Raw genomic sequence first — 23,037 nt, forward strand, 5'->3', positions numbered from 1 at the left:
ACTCTCCATGCTGTCCCTCCTCCTAATGGATAAAGCAGTCATATTACATTTGTGAGTACAAGGAACAACCAAAGTGTTCTAATTTTTAAAATTGATACTTATACAATCTGAAGAGATCAAGGGAGGTCACATAATCTCTCATCTTGTGTAGAATGTAGAAAATTATGGAGTTTTTGGGAAGTTATAGGTTAAATAATAGGTTAAATCATAGGTTAAAATAGCACAAAATGAGAAGGAACTCATATATTACAAAATGCTGTTGTGTTCAGTAATACCCAAGATTATAGATCCATTGTTGTAGTGGAATTTAAAAAAAAAAAAAAAAAGGTGAATCTTATACTAAATAAACAAAGAAAAGGAAGCTTTGGCAATATTTACTTGTAAAACCTTCAATTTCTCTGATAAATCCTTTTGACTTTTTAGAAGATGTTTGAATAATTTGTATAAGGAACTTTATTTAGGTAATGAATCTAAAATAGACTTCTGTTATTGATTTGTAGATGAAGCCTAAGCTTCACATCATAATGATTCCAAAAATCAATTAATCAAGCAAAGTAGAGTGGTAGCAATAGCTTGATTCATGCTTTCTCCCCTTACTTTCTCAGAATAGTTAATAGAAAGAGACATTAAGTTTTGTCTTTGTGCTTTAATTAGAGAATGTCAATAGATTCCACTTCAGTTTAATTTTCTTTTTAAAAATTAATATTTTATTTATCCCCCATTACAAGTTACTTTTTACATTTGTTTTATTTTTACTTTTGAATTCTGATCTGTATCTCTTTTTTCCTCCCTCCCTCTTCTTATGACAATCCCCAGTCCTTCAGATGATAAGCAATTCATTATAAATTATACATGTGCAATCATGTATTTCCATTTCCATACCAATCATTTTGTACAAGAAGACTAAAACAAAATGAAAAAGAAACGGACAAAGAAAGAGTAAAAAACAGTATGCTTCAGTATATATTCAGATAATATTTGTTCTTTCTCTGCAGGCTGATAAAATGTTTCATCATGAGTTCTCCGAGATTTTTTTTTGATCATCGTATTGCTGAGAATAGCTAAGTTAATTACAGTACTTCATTGTACAATACTGTTCTTACTGTATACAGTATTTTCTAGTTTCTGCTCCCTTCTCTTTATATCAGTTCATATCTTTCCAGGTTTTTCTGAAATTATTTGGCTTCTCATTTCTTAAAGAATAGTAATATTCCATCAAAATTGCATAGTTTGCTTTTTTAATTACTCCCCAATTTATAGGCATTCCCTCAAGTTCCAGTTCCTAGACACCTCAGAAAAACTGATATAAATATTTTTCTGCAAATAGGTCTTCCCCCTCCCTTTTTTGATATTTTTGAGAAATAAATCTAGCAGTAGTATTGCTGGACCAAAGGATATGCACATTTTTATAGCCCTTTAGGTATAATTTCAAATGGTTCTCTAGAATGATTGAATCAGTTCACAACTCCATCAACAATGTATTAGTGTCCCAGCTTTCCCATATCTAGTCTAACATCCATCATTTTATTTCTTTTTTTTTTGTCATATTAGTCAATCTGATAGATGTTATCATAGAGTTGTTAAATTTGCATTTCTCTAATCACTGTTGATTTAGAGCATTTTTTCATATGACAAGATATATATCTTCCATTTCTTTTTTTGAAAATTGCCTGTTCATTTACTTTGACCAGTTATCAACTGGGGATGACTTATATTCTTATAAATTTGATTCCAAACTGTTTACTTTTCAAACACAATTTACTTATCTATACAAACCCAGGTAAAAAATAAGGATTTCCTTTTCCCAAATGGCCTTCCTTTTAGAACCGAGTCTATTTGATGTATGTTTTTCTCTTTTAAAATTTTACTTTCCCTCACTGATTTTTTAAGCTACTTAATTATACAATGATCTTGTATGAATTATAACATCACACATATACATATAGATTTTGTGTACATTATACATTTTTCCTAAAGTACCACTGTAATACCTCATTGTGGCATGGAAATAATTCTTGGTTTTTAAAGGCTAAGCCAGCCAAGTATTCTATCAAGCAAGAAAGAATTTCAATCCAGATTTCAATCCAAATCCAGGGACAAACTGTATGTCATTTGAAAACCAAAGCAAATATGTCTTGAGAGCTTACACTATCAGAAAATGGATTTGTTTTTAAATTTACTTGTTTGTTTCTTCCTACAATACTGTGTGAATACTACACAGTACAGTAGGGAAGAATTCCCATCTGTATCCCATTAGTACTCAGGTACTGTCCATATTGATGAAATTCTATACCTTTGAATTATATAGGCAATGTGATAAAGTGGCAGAGCCAACTTTGAAGTCAGGAAATTGAGAATTCAGGTGCTGATATATCCTAATTGTTTAAACTTGGCAAGTTATTTAACATTTCAATTAAATTGCTTAGAGAGATAACACTTGAAGATTATTAGAAGAGGTAACTCTTGAAGATTATAAATTGCAAACTTGCATTGGTAGAGGAGGTTTCCTTATCAGGTATTTTTTGTGTCATTGATTCTAAATTAATTCCCTAAACCTTTATTAATATCAAACATATTTTATACATATATTATGTGGTAGAAAGTAATCCTAATCATATCTACCATTTCATTTTTTCATTACTTGACTTATAGAACCATTACATAAGCTAATCATCTTTATTTTTAAATTTGTTATCTAAAGAATTTCCCTTCTACATATAACCCCAACATAATCCAAAACTCTTATTTAATCCTTTTATATGACCTCTGTTAAGCACTGTGGAAAAAACACATAAAATATGAATTTGTTACTTTTGCCATTTATCAATGAAACACAATTAGTTGGCTTTGAAAATGTTGAAAACAATTCCTGTGTTTGAAGCCTAATATGTATAAAGACCTAATAATATAGGTAGCTCTATGCTTTTATACTTGAGTGAATAATTTGAGAAGGTAGTACAAATGTGGTTGAAAATCCTTTAAAGGTCCTATTACTAACTCTTATTTCTTTCTTTTAAAAAGGTGAACAAGATCTGTGGTCCCCCTGTCAGAACACCTACACAAACCCCTGGTTGTTCTCTTGATCAAAGCAAAGATAAGCAAGGAATGAAGATCTCTTCAAGAGATGGTGAAGAATCCCTTGCCAGCAGAAGAAAGTAAGACATTAGTTTTACAACCAGAAAGAAGGAAGAAAGTAAGCCATTAATTTTACCACAGAATGGACCATATTCAATTAAAAAAAAAAAAAAAAACCTGAAATGCATCAGGAGAGAAAGAAGAGAATAACATTAGTTCAGGCTTAAAAGCCAGCAAAAACAATTCCCTTAGTTAGGCAGGGACTTTTTGCAAAGGCTAGGTTTCACATTGGGAGATAACATATATTATTTCACTTCAACTTGAAGCATTGGAATCTGAAAAACATATTTTGTTAAGTGAAAATTAAGTCATCAGTGTTAGTACAAGGATAAATGAAGCTCATGACTAGTCATGGTATAAGGTGATACCTCAGAGTTATTTTAATTTGCATTTCTTTAATCAGTAGTGATTTAAACTACTTTGTTTTATTTATTCATAATGTATGAATCTATGTATTCATAATGAACAAATTAGAATAAAATATGATGGAATAGCAACAAATACCATGGGGACAAGTGAGGAAATCCAAGAGGGTTGGGAGTGGGAGCAAAGCACATCAATAGACAAAGAAATGAGAGTGTTACTGTAATTGGAATTTACTAAAGACTACCTAGTCAGAAAGCAAAAATAATTATGTATCCAGTGGAGGAAATTATAATAATTCTGTCTCCAAAAAGCATGATATACTGTGGAGTATATGTGAAGGGGTGAAGAAGTGGTGGTAACTTCATATAGTAGAGTTCTTTCTCTTTGTCTCTGTCTCTGTCTTATAATAGTAGAGAATGTGAACAAAATACTGAGTTGGTTTGATGAAAATTTCATTCCTAAAAGTATGGAAAACTACAAGGGAAAATATCATTCAAGGCCTGATTTTGACAATAATATACCATTTTTGTCAATACAATTGAAAAGAAAGAACTAGTGAGTGACAACTACATCTTACTATCCATGAAGGATATTGGATAGGGTAAGAATAGACAATACAATCTGACACACATCCAGATTTTGAAAGTAGTTTTCAAAGAGTCCAGGCCAAAGCTCAGGCCACGCTTCCATGACAAGAGATAATATGGAAGAAATGAATGTGGGATGTGGGAATGCTTCCATTAATGAAGTACCTCACAGGAACAAAGCTTACAGTGAATAAGAAAACTTTGAAGAAAACAAGATGAATAGACCAATGATATGGACATTGGCTAATATTATTTTTTAAAATATACTTATAGAAGATGAAGCAATGGAAATATTCTGTAAGAAAAAAAAAATCAGAGATTCTAAATCTGAATATGAAATAAATCAGGCAAAGAAAACCAAAGATGTCAAAATAGGTATTTAAAGTTCTGTTTATAAAGTAAAGAAAAGCTGAAAGATTAGGATTTCTGCTCAGAGCCAAGAGGACAGTGATATTGGACTTTTGTATGATTTTTGCTTTCTTTACATTATGGAATAGTCTTCTAACTGGATAAGCAAATGATGACTGGATTTAAATGCATGATTTTTGAAGAGAGGGTATGGCAATATCCAGCCCCACTAACTACTTTTTAATTTTCAGGCCAAAATTTAAAAAAAAGTAAAGAGTAATCAAATAAATTAAAGTATATGTTTCAATGATGACTCCTATCTTCTCTTGGTTATTCAAAGCTGTAATAGCTTCTAGAAGAAATCTAGAGTGCATTTAAAAAACATAACAGCTTTTTATTTTCAAAATACATGCAAAGGATGTAAGGCCTACAGTTCCAGGGGAGGAGCCAAGATGGTGGAGTAAAGCTAGGAAGCTGCTGAAGGTCTTCCAGTTTCCCTTGAAACCAGAAGAAACCAAGCCTTTGAACAGAGTCTGATGGAATGAAACCATTCTCTAGCTCAAGATAGACTGGGAAAACTTCAAGAAAGGTCAGTCTCACTGGAGGGAAGAGGGTGTTCAGCCTAGCTCAGACAGACTCTGAAAGAGCTGGTGAGAGGGTTTTAATCACAGCAAATCAGCTGTGACTCTCATGTCCTGGATCAGTAGAAGAGTAAATCAGTAGGGCAGCTTCCAGTCACAGCTCACAAGGCAAACTCTAAGAAATCAGGTTTTTTCCTGAAAAGAGCAAGCAAATCTGTCCCTGCAAACAAAAGGGGGCCACCCCTATGATCAAAGCCAAGGGTCAGAACTACATAGCTAGCTTGGGATAGCATCTTCTTTACCCCAGGAGGAGAGTTCAAGCATAAAAGTAAAAAATAAAAAAGATGAAATACCAAAAAGAGAGAAAATGAGCAAGAAACTAAAATGAACTTTCACTATAGAAAGCTACTATGGTGACAGGACAGACAAAAACACAAATTCAGATAAGAACAGAAAAATCTCAAAGACTGATATAAATTGATCTCCAGCCCAAAGAGGCTTCTTAGAAATGCTCATAAACAACTTTAAAAGAAAAATACAGAAGAAGAAAAATGAGAAAGAAAATGAGAAAGGAAATTAGAGAGAGTCAACACTTTGTAATAGGCATGAAAAAGTTGACTGAAGAAAACAGCTTCTTAAAAACAGTAGAATAAACCAAATGGAAAGAGTTATAAAAGCTAACTGAAGAAAATCACACATTAAAAACTATATTGGAACAAATGGAAGCTAATGATTTTGTGACACAGCAAGAATCAGTCAAATAAACAAAAAAGAATGAAAAAAATAGAAGGAAAGGTGAAATACCTCACTGGAAAAATGGCCAACCTGGAAAATTGATCCAGAAGAGACAATTTAAAAATTATTGGCCTACATGAAAGCTATGACCAAAACAAACAAACAAACAAAAAGCAAAACAAATAACAAACAAACAACAAAACAGCCTGAATAACATTCATTGAGATAATTAAGGAAAACTGCCCCAATGTTTTAGAATTAGAGGGGGAAATGCTCATTGAAAGACTCTTATCAATCATCTTCAGAGATTCCACAAGGAAAACTTTAAGGAATGCTGTTGCAAAACTCCTACAATCTCAAGGAAAAAATACGGCAAGCTTTCAGAAAAAAAAAAAAAAATCAAATATCAAGGAACAATAGTCAGGATTACCCAGGATCTGACAGTTTCTACAATAAAGCTTGGAATATCATATTCCAGAAGGCAAAGGATCTAGGGTTACAAATAAAAATGAACTACCCAGCAAGACTCAGCATCATCTTTCAGGGGAGAAAATGGAGCTTCAATGAAGTAAGAGACTTTCAATCATTTCTATTGAAAAAAATCAGAACTAAATAGAAAATTTAATCTCCAAACACAAGGACTCAAGGGAACCATATAAGAGTAAACAGGGGAAAATATTTATGTGTGTGTGTGTGTGTGTGTGTATACACATACACACAATACACATATATGTATAGACATATATGTGTGTATATGTATATATACATATATATGTACACACACACACACACATATATAAATTAAAGGTTACAGTGTTTACATACCTAGATGAGAAAATGATATCTGTAACATTTAAGAACTATATCTGTCACTGGGGCAGAGGAGGGCATCACATGGACTGAGGGTATGGTTGGGAATGGACTCCAATGTGATAATAACATCAAAAAATGACATTAAGGGATGGAAAAAGTTTGTACTTGAAAAAGAGGAAAGAGAAAATATAATGGAAGAATTAGTTCACATGAAGAGGCACAAGAGACCTATTACAATTGAGGAAAAGAAGGGAGAGGGATAAGCATTGTTTGAAGCTTTATCTCATAAGTTTTGACAATAAGAGGGAATAACTTAATCATTCAGTTAGGTATAGAAATTTATTTAACCAAATTAATTTAACCAATTAATTAATTCATTTTAAGCCAATCACAGGAAGAAACAGATAGCAAAATTCTACTTAGGAGACCTTAACCTTCCCCTCTCAAAATCAGAAAATTCTAAACACAAAAAAACAAGAAAGAAACTAGAAAGGCTAATTAAGAATCCTTGATATGACAAAGTCCTAGAGAAAAATTTCTATAGGAATAGAAAGGAATATGCCCTTTTTTGGCAGTCCTTGGCACCTACTCAAAAATTGACCCTGTATTAGGTCATTAAAAAGCTCACAATCAAATGAAGAAAGGCAGAAATAGTAAATAGTTCTTTTTCAGATCACAATGCAATAAAAATTATATTCAATAAAGAGGCAGAGGAAATAGACTAAAAATCCAATTGGAAATTAAACAATCTAATTCTAAGAAATGAGAGGGTAAAATTACAGAAACAATCCATAATTTCATCCAAGACAATGACAATAATGAGACAATATACCAAAAATATGGGACATAGTCAAAGCAGTTCTTAGGGGAAATTTTATTACTCTAAAGTGCTACATGAATAAAATAACGGGGAAATCAATGAGTTGTTCATGCAACTAAAAAAGCTAAAAAAAAAAAAGGAACAAATTAAAAATCCCAAATTAAATACCTAATTATAAATTCTGAAACTCAAAGGAGAGAATAATAAAATTGAACCTAAGAAAACTATTGAGGGATAGGTAGGTGGCATAGTAGATAGAGCACTAGCCCTGAACTCAGGAGGACCTAAGTTCAAATATGATCTCAGAAACTTAACACTTCCTGGCTGTGTGACCCTGGGCAAATTACTTAACCTCAATTACCTCACAAAATAAGAAAACTAATTAAAAAAGAGAACTAATTAATAAAACTAAGAGATGGTTTTATGAAAGAAAAAAACAGCAAAATAGATAAACCCTTTGGTTAATTTGATTAGAAAAAGCAAAGGAAAAAAAAAAACCCAATCATCTGCATCAAAAATGAAAACAGTGAACTTAGTACCAAGGACGAAGAAATTAAACAATAATTAGGAACTATTTTGCCCAACTGCATGGCAACAAGTATGACAATCTAGCCAAAATGGTTTAATATTTACAAAAATATAAATTGCCCAGATTAACAGAAGAAGAAATCAATTATTTAAATAGTCCCATTTAAAAAAAATGAACATACCATCAATAAACTCCCTAAGAGAAAATCTTCAGGGCCAGATGGATTTACAAGTGATTTCTATGAAACATTTAAAGAACACTTAATTCCAATATTATGTAAATTATTTAAAAAATAAATAAAGAGTACTGCCAAATCCTTCTATGCCATAAATATGGTACTGATTCCTAAACCAGGAAGAGCCATAAGAAAGAAACAACATGATAGACCAAACTCTCTAAGGAATATTGATGCAAAATTTTAAAATAGAACATTAGCAATCAGATTATAAGAAGGATGGATTCCCAATAATATCAGGGTTGAAATAAGAATATTATTATTATCATTCAACATTGAATCCAAAATGTTAGCTTTATCAGTAAGAAAAAAGAATTAAAGGAATTAGAATAAGCAATGAGGAAATAAAACTATTACTCTTTGCAGATATGAAGATATACTTAAATAATCCTAAAAATCATCCATAAATGTACTGGCAATAGTTCACAGCTTTAGCAAAGTTTCAGTATATAAAATCAACCCACACAAATCATAAGCCTTTCTATATATTTCTGACAAAGGCCATCAGTGAGACATAGAAAGAGAAATTCCATTTAAAAATTACTAAAGACAAAGTGAAATGCTTGGGTCTACCTGCCAAGACAAACCCAAGAACTATTTGAACACAATTACAAAATTCTTCTTACACAAATAAAGTTAGACCTAAATAGTTTGAAACATATCAATTGGTCATGGTGGGCTGAGCTAATATAATAAAAATGACAATTCTGCATAAATTGATCTACTTTTTCTATGTCATTCCAATTAAAATGCCCAAAATTATTTTTAGAACTAGAAAAAATAACAAAACACATGTTGAAGAACAAAAGGTCAAGAATATCAAGGGAATTAATAAAAAAAATTCAAAGGATCATAGTTTAACAGGCTGAGATCAAAGGATTAAACCTAAAACTATGTAATAAAGCAGCAGTCATCAAAACCATTTGGTTCTGGCTAAGAAATAGAGTAATGGATCAGTGGAATTTAGATATACATAACTGAATAATCAAGGCCTATAGTAATATGGTATTTGATAATCCCCCAAATTCCAACTTCTGGAATAAGAGTTTACTACTTGATAAACATTGCTGGGAAAACTGGAAAATAATATGTCAGAAACTCATCATTGATCTACATCTCATACCCCATACCAAAATATGGTTAAAATGGGTATGTGATTTCAGCATAAAGAATAATACCATGGGGGCAGCTAGGTGGTACAGTAGATAGGGCACTAGCCCTGAACTAAGGAGGATGTACGTTCAAATCCAGCCTCAGACACTTAACACTTCCTAGCTGTGTGACCCTGGGCAAGTCACTTAGGGGGAAAAAAAGAATTATACCATAAACAAATTAGGAGAACAAGGAATAATTTACCTATCAGATCTTTGAAGAAGGATTTATAAATAAAAAAGAACTAGAGAATATTATGAAAATAAAATTGACGACTTTGCTTACATTAAATGTAAAAGGTTTTCCACAAATTAAACCAACAGAAACAAGATTAAAAGGGAAGTACAAACCTGGGGAAGAAATCTTTACTGCTCGTTTTTCTGATAAAAATCTCATTTCTAAAATATAAAGAACTGCATCAGATTTATAAGAATGCAAGTCATTCCCCAATTGATAAATGGTCAGAGGTTATGAACAGTTGACAAAATTAAAGCAACCTATAATTATATGAAAGAATGCTCTAAATCACTATTGATTAAAGACATGCAAATTAAGACAATTCTCAAGTACCAACTCACATCTTTCCGATTAGCTAAAATGATAGTAAAAGATAATGATAGATCTTAGAGGAGATGTGGGAAAACTAGGACACTAATGCATTGTTTCTGGAGTTGTGAAATGATCTAACTATTCTGGAGGAGAATTTGAAACTATGCCCACAGGGCTATAAAACAGTGCATAACCTTTGCCCTAGCAGTGCCATTACTTTATTATTTAGAAATCATAAAGGAGGGGAAAGGACCCATCATGTATAAAAATGTTGGTAGCAGCTGGTAGTAAAGAATTGGAAAACAAGTAGAAACTCATCAATTGGGAAATAGCTGCATAATTGTGTTATATGAAGATAATGGAAATATTATTCTGTAAAAATGAACAACCTGATTTTAGAAAGCCTTTTAATGATTTACAATAACTTATTCTGAGTGAAACAAACAAAATCACAAATACGTTTTACATAATAACAGCAAGAATGTGTAATAATCAACTATGAAAACTTGGATCTTCTAAGTGTTCAGTGATACAATGCAATCCCACTAAATTTTGGACAGAGAATGACATCTGTATCCCCCAGAAAAAGAATCAAGGAGACCAAATGTGAATCAACACATGCAATGTTGACTTTGTTTGTTTGTTTTTTTGTTTTTTTAAATCACTTCCATGATTTTTCCTTTTTTGCTCTGATTTTTCTCTTCCAACATGATTCATTAAGCAATGTGTATTAAAAATAAATAAATTTTGGGGCAGCTAGGCAGCGCAGGGATGGAGCACCAGCCCTGAAGTCATGAGAATCTGAGTTCAAATATGACCTCAGACACTTAATACTTCTTAACTGTGTGACCCTGAGCAAGTCACATAACCCCAATTGCCTCAGCAAAAACAAAACAAACAACAACCAAAAAATACATTTCTTAGAATAAAATACATGTAAATATAATTTTCAACATTCACCCCTGCCCAATCATTCCTAGTTTTTTCCCTCCCTTACTTCCATCTTTTCCCTGAGCAAGCAATCCAATACATATTAAACATGTGAACTTCTATACATATTTTCAGGTTTATCATGGTTGCATGAAAAAAAAATCATATCAAAGAGGAAAAAATGAAAAAGAACAAAAGAAAAGCAAGCAAATGACAACAAAAATGGTGAAAATACTATTTTGTGAACTTCAGTTTCTATAGTTCTCTCTCTGGATGCATATGGCTCAAAATCCAAAAACTAACCAACAATAAAATCCCCAGGTGTGCCTAGCAAAGAGTATCAATAGCAAGTAAGATGAGCTAGATGTTTTAACACAATAATGCATATTTGATCTTTTACTCTGATGCTTACTGGGAACAGGATTCATGACTGGGATATGATTCTGGTAAGCTAAATTTTATAAAAAGTAGGGAATGAAGGAGTATTTGAATATGAATAAAATATGCTTGGAAGAAACTTGGAAATGAGTTTAAAAAATTCAGAGTAAATTTAGGAAAAGACAGTAGAAGCAGAAATGGAAACAATATTGTTACCCTAGTATACTACAGACCACTTGGACAGGAAAAAAATGGATAAAGGTATTTTTGTTGTCATTGTTGTTTTTGTTGCGTTGTGTGTATGTGTGTGTGTTAGATTTTTAAATTTTAAATTTTAAAATTGATCACATTTGGTTTAGAAGCATGATAAAGTAATAGTGATAGAATTCATTTATCTAGCCACTGTCTGTAGCAACCAGAGAAGCCAATAATATTTTTGCTTGAATTAATTATAACATAATCCTTCAAAAGGTAGAGAGGCCAGTAAGGAAAACTGCTATTCTAGCTGGGTAAATTGTGGTATATGAATGTTATGTAATATTATTGTTCTGCAAGAAATGATCAGCAGGATGACTACAGAGAAACTTGGAGAGACTTACACAAACTGATACTAAATTAAATAAGCAGAACCAGGAGATCATTATACACTTCAACAATAATACTATATTAAGATCAATTCTGATGGAAGTGGCTATCTTCAACAATGAGGGGATCCAAATCAGTTCCAATTGATTAATAATGAATAAAACCAGGTACACCCAGTGAAAAAACACTGGGAAATGAAGGTGGACGACAACGTAGCCTTTATACTCTGTTATAGTTTGCTTTCATTTTTGTTTTTTTTCCCAGGTTGTTTTTATCTTCTTTCTAAATATGATTTTTCTTGTGTAGCAAGACAAATGTATTAATATATATATACATATATTGTATTTAACATATGCTTTAACATATTTAACCTGTATGGGGCTACCTGCCATCTAGGGGAGGAGGTGGAGGGAAGAAGGAGAAAAGTTGGAACAGAAGTTTTTGCAGGGTCAATGTTGAAAAATTATCTATGCATATGCTTTGTCTATAAAAAGCTATAATAAAAAAGAAGAAATTTTAAAAAAAAGAAAAACTGCTATTCTACAGCTAATTTTCAACAAAAAGAAAAAAAAAGTTGAAGATGAAGTTTAAATGAAGGGTTTTTGCAGTGACACGAGGGGAGGAAGAATAACTATTTCATTATGGCAGAGGAGAAGAAATAGATCTTTAGATTTTGAATACTAGGCTGGAAAATCTTATTTCAGTAGGTTCAGAAAAAAAAATGAGTAGAATTTGCTGACATCATAAGACAGGCTAGAAATAATGGGTCATTTAAAAAATGAAATTCTAAAGTCTAATAGAGCAACAATTCTTATGAATGATTGAAAATGAAAGGACATATAAACCTAGGGAATTGATTTGGCCACTTTTAATTATAAAAAGACATATATAGAAAAGGAAGCAAGGTCAAGTAATGGAATGGGAAAGCAAAAGCATGATGTAGTTCAACAAAAATAGTATCTGGAAAACTATAATTCAAAATGAACTGAAACTAATGAAACATAATAAAGATTAAAAACAATAATTTTATTAGGGGAAATATGGAAATTAAAGAAGGAAGAGACAAACATGGAGAGATAAGATAATGAAAGATTGGGAGAAGACAAAATTACTTTTATTTCGCTGTTTTTTTCTGCCTAGAAGAATAATCTTTTAATTGGAAAAAACAAGTAACAAAAATCATAGAGAGATGAAATCTAAGATAAATCAGAGATAGTAAAATAGCTTAGTTTAGTTTAACTATTCTCAATGGGTTTTAAAAACTTATTGGTAGTATATTGAAAAAAGTACATATGCTATCATTTATATTGTTAATGACAGGGAAAATGAGAGTGTAGGAGAAAGAGAAAATCGAGTTTGTCAGTAGGATATTCAGGATCAGATATCCAATGGACAGCTGAAATTATGGGTCTAGATATGAAAAAAAAAGAATGGAAACAGAAAAGGTAATAAAGTAGTAGAAAATACTACTTTGGAAATAAAGTAGTAGAAAGAATCCAGAATTCTAGGGGATTGTTCAGAGTTTAAAATGTACAAAAAGGTCAAGAAAGGTGAAAGATAGAAATAGTCTTGGGAAATTAAGAAGTAATTAACCTGTGAGCTTTTTTTATAGTAGATCACATGTGGCTTTTATAAATGAGTTAGTGAGAAGTAATTATTACTGGGAAAGTAGAGACAGAAAGCGGAAGTTACTTACTCTTTCTAGAAAATTTGCAGTGAAGTAGGAAAAAAAAAAAGTAAAATCATTACTTGAAGGAATTGCAGGATCAATGAAAGGTTGTTTTTGGATGAGGGAGAACTTAGCAAGTTTTTAGTCACTGAGGAAAAAGCCAATAATGAGGGAGTGATGAAAGATGATAAAGACAGAAGTAATAAATGGACTTAACTTTCCAGAGCAAAGTTGAGAGGATGAGATCAAGGATAAATGGAGGGCTTAACTTTTCTAGGAAAGAAAGTTATTTCATCTTCTGACAGTAGGGCAAAGGAAAAGGCCTTGAGTTGGTTAATTAGTTGATTTTCTAACTAATTGTGATTTTCTAAGTCAATATGGACCTTCCGGGATTTGTTTTTGTTTAATTTTGATACCATTGGTTTATAGTACTTAGCTCCTAAGATTGCTGTGTGGATAGGATAGGGACAAAGACTTGGGGACCAATAGCAGAAAAAGAAGAGATTTTTCAGATAGTCATTTATGGAATAAAATTGAAATGTTGTTGAGAGGATAAGATGGTAATTGTAGAAGACTGAAGACTAATAACATAATAATACTTTTCACGTGTATAAAATTTTATGCTTTTCAAAGCACATACCATATATGAAATCTGATCTTCAGAGTGACTTTGTGAATCCAAGACAGCAGGAATTGTAATGTGCATTTCGCATATAATATAATGAAGGCACAGAGATTTTCACTAATTTGTCCCCAGGCCCAAAGTTAGTAGGTAGTGGAGTTATAATTAGATCCTCAAAACCATAAATTTTCTGATCTCTCCTTATATATGCTTGGGACAGATGTAGTTTTTTTATTATTCATTTAATTTTAAGATTATTAAATTTAAATTAATTTGAATTAACTGAAAAGAATTAAATTTGAGATAATTAAGAAATAAAATATTTCCACAACTTAGTAGAATAGAAAGATTGTTCTACATGAAACTGCAAACATATTCTGTATAATTTGCACTTCTTTTTGAATATATAATAAAGTTATTATGTAACTTACTTTTTCCCTTTTTTTCTTCCATCTTTACCTCCCCTGTCCACTTTCACCCTAGTAATGACTGCCACCATGCACAAATATGTATGTATATGTTGTGTACACACATATGTAAAATCATTCTATAGAACTATTTATCCATTCTTTCTCTGAATGCAGATGACTTTTGTAATTTATAGGGATGTTTATGATAGTCAAAATGAGTTATTCACTCAAAGTTCTTAAAACAATATTGATACTCCTATATGGACTGTTCTCTCTGCTCTTTTTACTCCTTGTTATTTCATATAATTCTGTGTATGTTTTTTTTCTGAGGTCATTGAGCTCAACATTTCTTATAGCATAATAGTATTCTATCATAACCATATACCATAGTTTGTTCAGTTATTCCCTAGTTCATGAACATCCCCACAATTTCCAGTTTTTTGCCACCACAAAAAAGAGCTACTATAAATATTTTAGAACATATAGGTTCTTTTCATTTTTTTCTTAATCAACTTGGAAAACAGATCTCATCATGGTATTTCTGAGTAAAAGCAGTTTAATGACTGTTTGGGCATAATACCAGATTGCTCTCCAAAGTGGTTGGATCAATTCACAGTTCCACAGTGAATCAGTGTCCCAATTTTTCCACATCTCCATAGTATTTTTTGTTTCTGCTTCAATCATTTTAGCCTATCTGATAGGTGTAAAATGATGTTTCAAGGTTGTTTTAATTTGCATTTCTCTATTCCCTAATGATTTAGAGCATTTTTATATGGCTATCAATTGTTTTGATTTCTTCATTGGAAAACTGCCGGTTCATATCCTTTAACCTTTTATCAATTGAAGAATGACTCATAGTCTTACAGATTTGACAAAGTTATTTATTTATTTGACATGTGAGACCTTTATTTGAGAATCTATAAAAATTTCCCCCTCAATTTCTTCCTTCCTTCTGATCTTGGGATACATTTATTTTATTTGTATAAAAGCTTTTTAATGTAAAAAAATTACATTTTATACCTCATACAGCTCTCTATCTCAAAAATTGTTCACCTATCCACAAATCTGACAGATATATTCCATTTTCTTTACATTTTCTCATAACTACTCATAAAAAATATACATATATATGTATATATATCCATTTTTGAACATATATCCATTTTGATCTTATTTGTTGAATGGATTTTCTTTTCCTTTAAAAAAGAATCCTGTATCTTCATCCTTGTTTTGGAAAAATGTGGCTTAGAGAGAACTGAATGTTATCCAATTCTTGCTTTGGAAGAATGATACATCATCTTGAATCACTATTTCTCATTTCCCAAAACTTAGCAGTTAGTTGTTCATTATCCCACTTTCTCAGATCAGTATGACCCTTGAGAGCAAAATGTACTCTCTCCTCCTGTTCCCTATACACTAGCGTCATCATCATATTCTTCCAGTTAGGAAGCCAAACTGAGTGGTCCAAGAAATGATTTTGACCAAAACCATTCTTATTATGTTTATAGCATATGTTCATATATCTTCCTCTCCCAATCGGTCATTTCACCATAGCACACTTCCATTCCCACCCACCCCCACATACCCACACTCAACTTTTTTGCCAAAAATTTAAAACAAAATAAAATTAAAATAAAGCGTGGATTATAATATGGTCAAAAGTTTCATTCATTAATAAGAAACTAGAGGTTATTATTTCTGTTGGACTTAGTTCAAAATGTTCTTACTATTACTGAAGGTTTTAATAAAGAACTGAATTTGTGGGAGCTAAAAACTTGAAGTACACTGGAATCAAAGCATGGCCTGAATATAAATAATTTCCAAAGTGGACATTCTAGGAATTTATTCTATCTTTGAGCAGAAACCTTTTCTTTTGTAATTCAAAGTTATTTATTAATACTCTTTATCAACTCTTTGGCTACTTCCCTTTCTTACTTATCCTTTCTCATCTCTCAGTTTAATTCTTCTGTTGAGCTTTATGTTCTTTCATGTCCCCTTGTTTTCTTTGCTTTCTCTTCTCCATTGCTTCTAACACTAGGAGAAGTGCAATCATCTATTAAAACCTTTGCTTGGCACTAACTGCTGTACTGGGCATATTCATTAACTAGGCCAGGTTCCCTGCAACTTAGAAGCTGGAAAACTTTTCCTTCCCAGCAATTGAACTGAATTCTTTAACACTGCACCTTGGGGATGTAATTGAATTTATTCCATCTCCCCTAATTTATCCTTTCCATACAACATGCTAATGATGAGCTAATTGAAAAGCTGAGTTATTGATCCTAGTCCTTTAACTAAGGCACCAGGCCAGTTCAAGTTTGATCAGCCATTGGACAAGGAGGGAAAGAAAGAAGCAATATTATTTTAACCAGTACAAGTGAGACTAACTTTTGTTTTACAGACAGAAACCAAGTTAGTACAGCTGTAAACTGTATTGCACTGATGTAGCTGTCTAACCAGCCCAGGCAGAATGATTTCCCCATGGCAGATCCCTTTCCCTGCTTGATTCCTTGAATTTAGTTGGTAAGAAGCAAGCTATTAGCAGGCTTAAATGGGTGATAATTAGCTGTACATTATTATTTCAAAGTGGTGTGGCTGTGCCAATTAAGTGGGTAATTAGGAAAACCCCAGGACAATAAATTAAGACAGAGTCTCAACACCAATGCCCCATCTGTTCTCCAGCAAGCATTCCAATTAGCCAAGCATCCTATTTAAGCATGTGCCAATTAAGGAGATTTGAATGTATGCATGAGTGGGTGAATGTGTAATAGAGAATGTCACAAGTTTTAGGGAAAATAATTTAAAATGTTAGAGAGCTTTATGAGATTGAGAAAAAGGTAGAAAAATGTAGAAATATGATTTTTTCTATGTCAAAAATGCTATGCAATTTAAATCTTTTGAAGTTTTTTTTTTCTTCTAATGAAGAATAAATGTAAAAAGCATATCTTAACTGCATTTCCATTTTGTGGGAACCGTATCATGATTATCTTGTCTCCACTCCCCTTCTAACAGTAGATTATCAGATATTGTTGGGAAAACCACAATTTGCCAAACATTTGGTGGGAGTTGGAATTTAGCAGCATAGATAAAATTGCATGGTTTAAAGAGATGAGTGCAGTAGAGCAGAAATCTAAGTGTTTTATGAAGTTATCCTCTATTATAGCAAATGAATTTATTATACACTACATTGGATAGGATGGTGGTAAACTCAAAATATCAAGAATTAACTATACAGATGACAAATACTCTGAAATTAATGCATTCAAAATAGGGGAAATATTTGAAAGATGTCAAGATTGCTCATCATCACTTGAGTTTACTAAAACTATCAAACAAAATACTATATACACATATATAAATAAAATATAAACATATACATAGACACACACACACATATATATGTATATACACACACACACACACACACACATATATATATATATATATATATATATATATATATATATATATATATATATATATATATATATGCCAAATGCTATATATATGGCATTTGGTATGCACATATGTATGTGTGTATATATTTTGTGTTAGTTACTGATGAAACAAATAGACTATTTTGTTGACTATGTAATCAATGTAATCAAATGATTATCTAATCAGTCTTTACTATGTAATCAACCCTCTGCAGCATACCACAGAAAAAGAATACTCACTCTTAAGTATAGTGAAGCAGATGTAGTGTTCCACTTGGAATGTGAAAAGATTTGGAGTTAAAATCTTCCTACTTAGTATCGATATTACTATAATAAAATTATTAAATTTCTCAAATCAGCGATTGCCTGTTTTTTTTTTTTCTGTATCAAAATTTGCTTTTGTCTCTATAAGAAATTATTAGTGAGGAAATTTCTCCATCAATATCTATCAGCAAAAACTGAAATTTGCAGTCTTTCAGTATTGTCTGGGGAGCTAATATTGTAAAAAGTTGAGCTTGAACCCAGATCTACCAGACCTGCAGGCCACTATACTTGTCTGTTTCATTTATGAAATAGGAAAAATACCTGTAAGATCTACCTCACACTGTTTCTATGAATCTCAAAGAGATTATGCAAGACTCTTAATGAAATATTATATAATTTTCACTTATTGTGACTATTATCTCTAAAAGCAAAAAAATAATTCTTTCAAATCCAGATATGCCTAAATAAATTCATTTATATATTATATGTACAGTTAACATATAAATTGTCATTGACTCATTGAATTTAAAATTAGCTGAAAAAAACTCACTTTCTGAAATATTATTCCTTTTAAAGAAGTAAAACAAGTGTACCATTTATAGGCCCAGACGAGCTAATATGAAAGCAGTTTTCTAAAAACAGAACAAAACAAAATCAACCTCAACAAACAAAGCTCAGTACTTTGCAGATGTCATTATTATTTATTATCTATGAATTAATCCTACTGAAATGAATGTCATATTCACTACAACAAAAAATATTCCATTTGGGACTAATACCTGGCTTGGACTGATAATAATAGGATAATACTATTACAATTTGAATATTATTTTAAGATCAAAAGAAAGTAGTTGGTCAGGAGTTGATATTAGGTGAGGTGAGAGATAGGAATTTCACAATAAAGCACATAGACCAGAATAAAAACTTCCAGAAATAAGAAAGATCAGAACAAGCCTTGGGCCAAAAACCAAGTAGAGAATCAGGACCAGAAAAAAAAAATATCAGAGGGCAAAGCAAGGTGTTTTGAATCTATAGATAGCAAAATGACAGAGCAACATGGGTGGTCAAAAATCCAAAAAACCACTTAGGGATTGGGAGATCTGGAATGAAAAAAGGTAAAGCCAGCAGGAGAACAGATGTGAAGTACCAATTATAAGACTGCTTTGATGACTTGATAATGAGGCATCAGTCCAGCAGTTTTTATGTGCTTCTTGGGAAGTCAGAAATCAATTCCCAAGTGTGGCTAACATGGACTTTGCTGGTGGAGATAGATGAAATGCCCAGCTGGGATAGGGAGAAAAGATGAGAAAGAAAGGTATGTCCTGATAGTAGTAAAATGCAACACAGCTAAACAAAAAGTAATGTCTCTCCCCTTGTATATCCCTTCTCCCTTTTGTTTTACCTTTCAAAAGAAAATAAGAATATTCATTTGATGTAATAGAGGATAACTTGACAAAACAGTAAGACTTCTATTGTACCTTTCTCTTTAACCCATGCAATTTCACTGCTAATTTCCAACTCCCGTCAAACATTTAGCAAATTGAGGTATTCCCAGCAATATCTGATAATCTACTCTACTATTTAGAAAAGGAGTTGAGACAATAAACTAATAATATTCATTAGCATTCCAATAACAAATTAATCCCATAGCAGATATGTTGTTCTTTAGCACAAAGACTATACTTTTCATTGTTTCATATTACATTTGCCTGATTGTTGCCTGATTGAAATTAGAGAAGTAGTCTCATATTATTGTTTAAAACATCATAATAATTCATGCTTATATAGTACTTTATATAGTAGTTGTAAAAGACTTATAAAAGAAATTATTAAAGACAGGATTCTATATTGAAAATCCATGGAATGACATGGACAGGAATCGTTCATTACAGGAAGACATGGAGAATTTGATTTATTTAACAGTGTAAAGAGCACCTGTGGTACTCTTCACAGATCCATTAAAGTACTAAAATATTTAATTTACAAAATGTTTATTATAATTACTATGATAAGAAAGTAGCTCATTGTGATTCTCATTTAACTTATAAGGAAACAAAAGCATAGAATAATTGAACAGCCTATAGTCAAAAAATACTTGGAACTTGGATCCAAGGCTAGTAGTACTACTATATAAACCTAAATGCATGTTTTTTGTATCTCTAGTTCCTATAAAGTTCCTAAAACAAAACAGAAACTTAATAAATTTTTGTTTATGAAATGTTATTATGTTTTGTGATAATAAACAAGCAACCTATTACTAGAGAAATAATCAGTTCTCCTACTAGAAATATCTAGGCCCAATCTGGCTTTCTCCCACCAACCAAGAGTCTTGTATCAGCCTGTTAATTGTGTAGGGAATATAATACCATTTTAATATTAATCTTAAAAAGCCCAAAGGAAAATAAATACTATAAAACCACAAAATATACTGCAAAAGTCAAAGTAAATGATTCTTTTAAAATTTCTTGATACATTAATTTTACATTATTAATGCTGTCTCTGGTACTCTCTCTCTCCTCTCTAGAACTAATGCTTATACAAATATATGGATACCTATATATAATTAAAAATAAAACAACTGAAAAACAGGATCTTGAATATATCCTCCCCAAAATGGTGGCTGTTACATATGTATGCTAGATAGCACAAGATGCAGTGCATCATGAATAGCTTTTATTCATTTTATTTGTAATTAGTTTTTTGTGCCTTCAGAGCAGCAATTCCCAGACTAATTTGGCCACTTAACACTTTAGGGCTTGAAATCTATTTTAAAAATTCATGAAAATGGGCAAAGGAATTATTAAATATTCCCAAGATAATTAAGAATATAGGAAATTTTAGAGAAAAACAGAGGAAATTATCTAAATTCATTGTCCTTTCCCCAAATACAAGTATTAAATACTTTGATGCTTAGGAGAGTTTATATTGAATCTTTTTAAGGGCAATTTAAGTTTTCTTTCAAAAATCCTATGTCACATGGAATGTAAGGATTTCTCAATATAAATCTCAAAGTAAAAAAAAAAATACTTTAGATCCTCTGTACTGATATGCCACAGGGTGATTCTGTGATGGGATTTTGGATAGAATGGCTTCTTGAATAACAGTCTTACTGTATGCTTGCTTATCTCTCAATTATTACTTTCAATGCCACACTTATCTGGGGATGAAGATGGAATATGATTAAAGCTGAGAAACTACAGTTAATATAATGATGATGATAATGGTGGTGGTGGTGGTGAAAGGGAAAGTAAAAAAATTTATAAATACTTTGTTCCCTTACCTTGATTATATAGTGCCTGTTCCATGTAAGGATGATGCTAAGGCTCTTTGTAAGTATTATCTCATTTTATTTTCACAGCAACTTTGAGAAGTAAGTATGGTTATTATCATCTTTTTATAGTTGAGGAAACTGAGATTAAATACATGTTAAAGTGACTTGCCTAAGTGACAGCTAAAAAGTATCTAAGGAGAGATTTGAATTCAGATCTTCCTGACTTTAGACTTGTTGTTTTATTTATTGCACCAACTGGCTGCCTCTGCCTGGATCTAGAACCTGACCAGATATTTTGGGATATAATGATGCTCAACAATCTATTTTTTTTTTAATTCCTATGTAGCGTGACCGTGTTTCTATTTGAACCTAAAAAGATACAGAGCTCTCAAGAAAATGATATGATAATACAGTTTGTGGGGATGAAAAATGTCATAATTATATTCCTCAGCTCCACTTGTTAGCCTAAGACAAAGGATGAAATTGGAAATTATTGGAAGTTTATGTCTCATTAATACCATCAGTCACCATTTTAGGATTTCATTTTTGCAATTGGAATTTTACTCAAAATTCTGCATATAATACTGTTTTAGGGCATGCCTCATGAGATTTTGTTGATAGGACAGCTGGGAGATATATTTGATAATATGTTGAGGAATCTCATATGTGGACTTTTCAATGAGGCTTTGAAACAAATTACAATTGACATTTATAATGGCCTAAGATAAACGCCATGTAGACAACACTTACATATTACTTCACTGTATGCTACATAATTTAAAAGGGCTATTCTTAATATCCATTTTGTACAAAATACAAGGCAGAGCTTTGCCCATAGATCAGTAAACTATAGGAATACACACACACACACACACACATACACACACACACATATATAATATTTTTGGTGTTCTATATAGTTATGTTGAATACATATACATACATATGCTATAGTGTCTGTAGATCAATTCAGCTGTAGCAATTACTATTTAAGGTATTGAATACTAGAACTATGATTGGTCTACATTCAAGAAAATTAAGTATAGAATCTGAAAAAGAAACACTGCCTTGCCCCATCTATTCACATCTCGCCATCCCACCCTGTGAATATTACTAGGAAGTCAAGAAGTAAAAAAGGTCCTATTTGCACCAAAATGTTTATAGCAATACATTTTATAGGAACAAAGAATTGGCAGCAAATTAAGTGCCTACTTAATTAAGAAATGACTGATCAAAATTTAGCACATTGTAATATTGTGCCATAAGAAATAATGAAGATGAAGAATTCAGGGAAACATAGGAAAACTCATAAAATCTAATACAGAACAAAAGAAACAGAAATGAAAACCCCACCCTCTACATCCCTACCGAGCATAGTGCCTGGTAAATGATAGCTATTAAATGTATGGGGATTTATTGACTGGTAATTATAACAAAGAATCTTAATAAGAAATTATCTCTCCATTTATTAGAATATGGGTCAAGAAATATGTAGGTGGACCATTTCACATATTGTCAAAGATGGACAATATGTTGATGGTTTTGCTGAACTGCTTTTCTTTTACATCTTTTTTGTTTCTGATTATAAAGAATGGCTTTCTGCATAGAGGAAAAGTGATGGAGA

General features: G+C 31.7%; 1 protein-coding gene across 1 annotated transcript in view; it reads left to right on the forward strand.

The window, feature by feature from the left end:
- LOC127557076 (glypican-5-like) overlaps positions 1-23,037 on the forward strand; it is a 646,856-nt gene that overhangs the window by 53,591 nt on the left and 570,228 nt on the right. Inside the window, exon 3 of the mRNA XM_051990541.1 lies at positions 3,022-3,155. Coding sequence (XP_051846501.1) covers positions 3,022-3,155 — 134 coding nt within the window. The remainder of the gene's footprint in view (positions 1-3,021; positions 3,156-23,037) is intronic.

The sequence above is a fragment of the Antechinus flavipes genome, chromosome 3 (genome assembly GCF_016432865.1).
Source record: "Antechinus flavipes isolate AdamAnt ecotype Samford, QLD, Australia chromosome 3, AdamAnt_v2, whole genome shotgun sequence".
Taxonomy (NCBI): domain Eukaryota; kingdom Metazoa; phylum Chordata; class Mammalia; order Dasyuromorphia; family Dasyuridae; genus Antechinus; species Antechinus flavipes.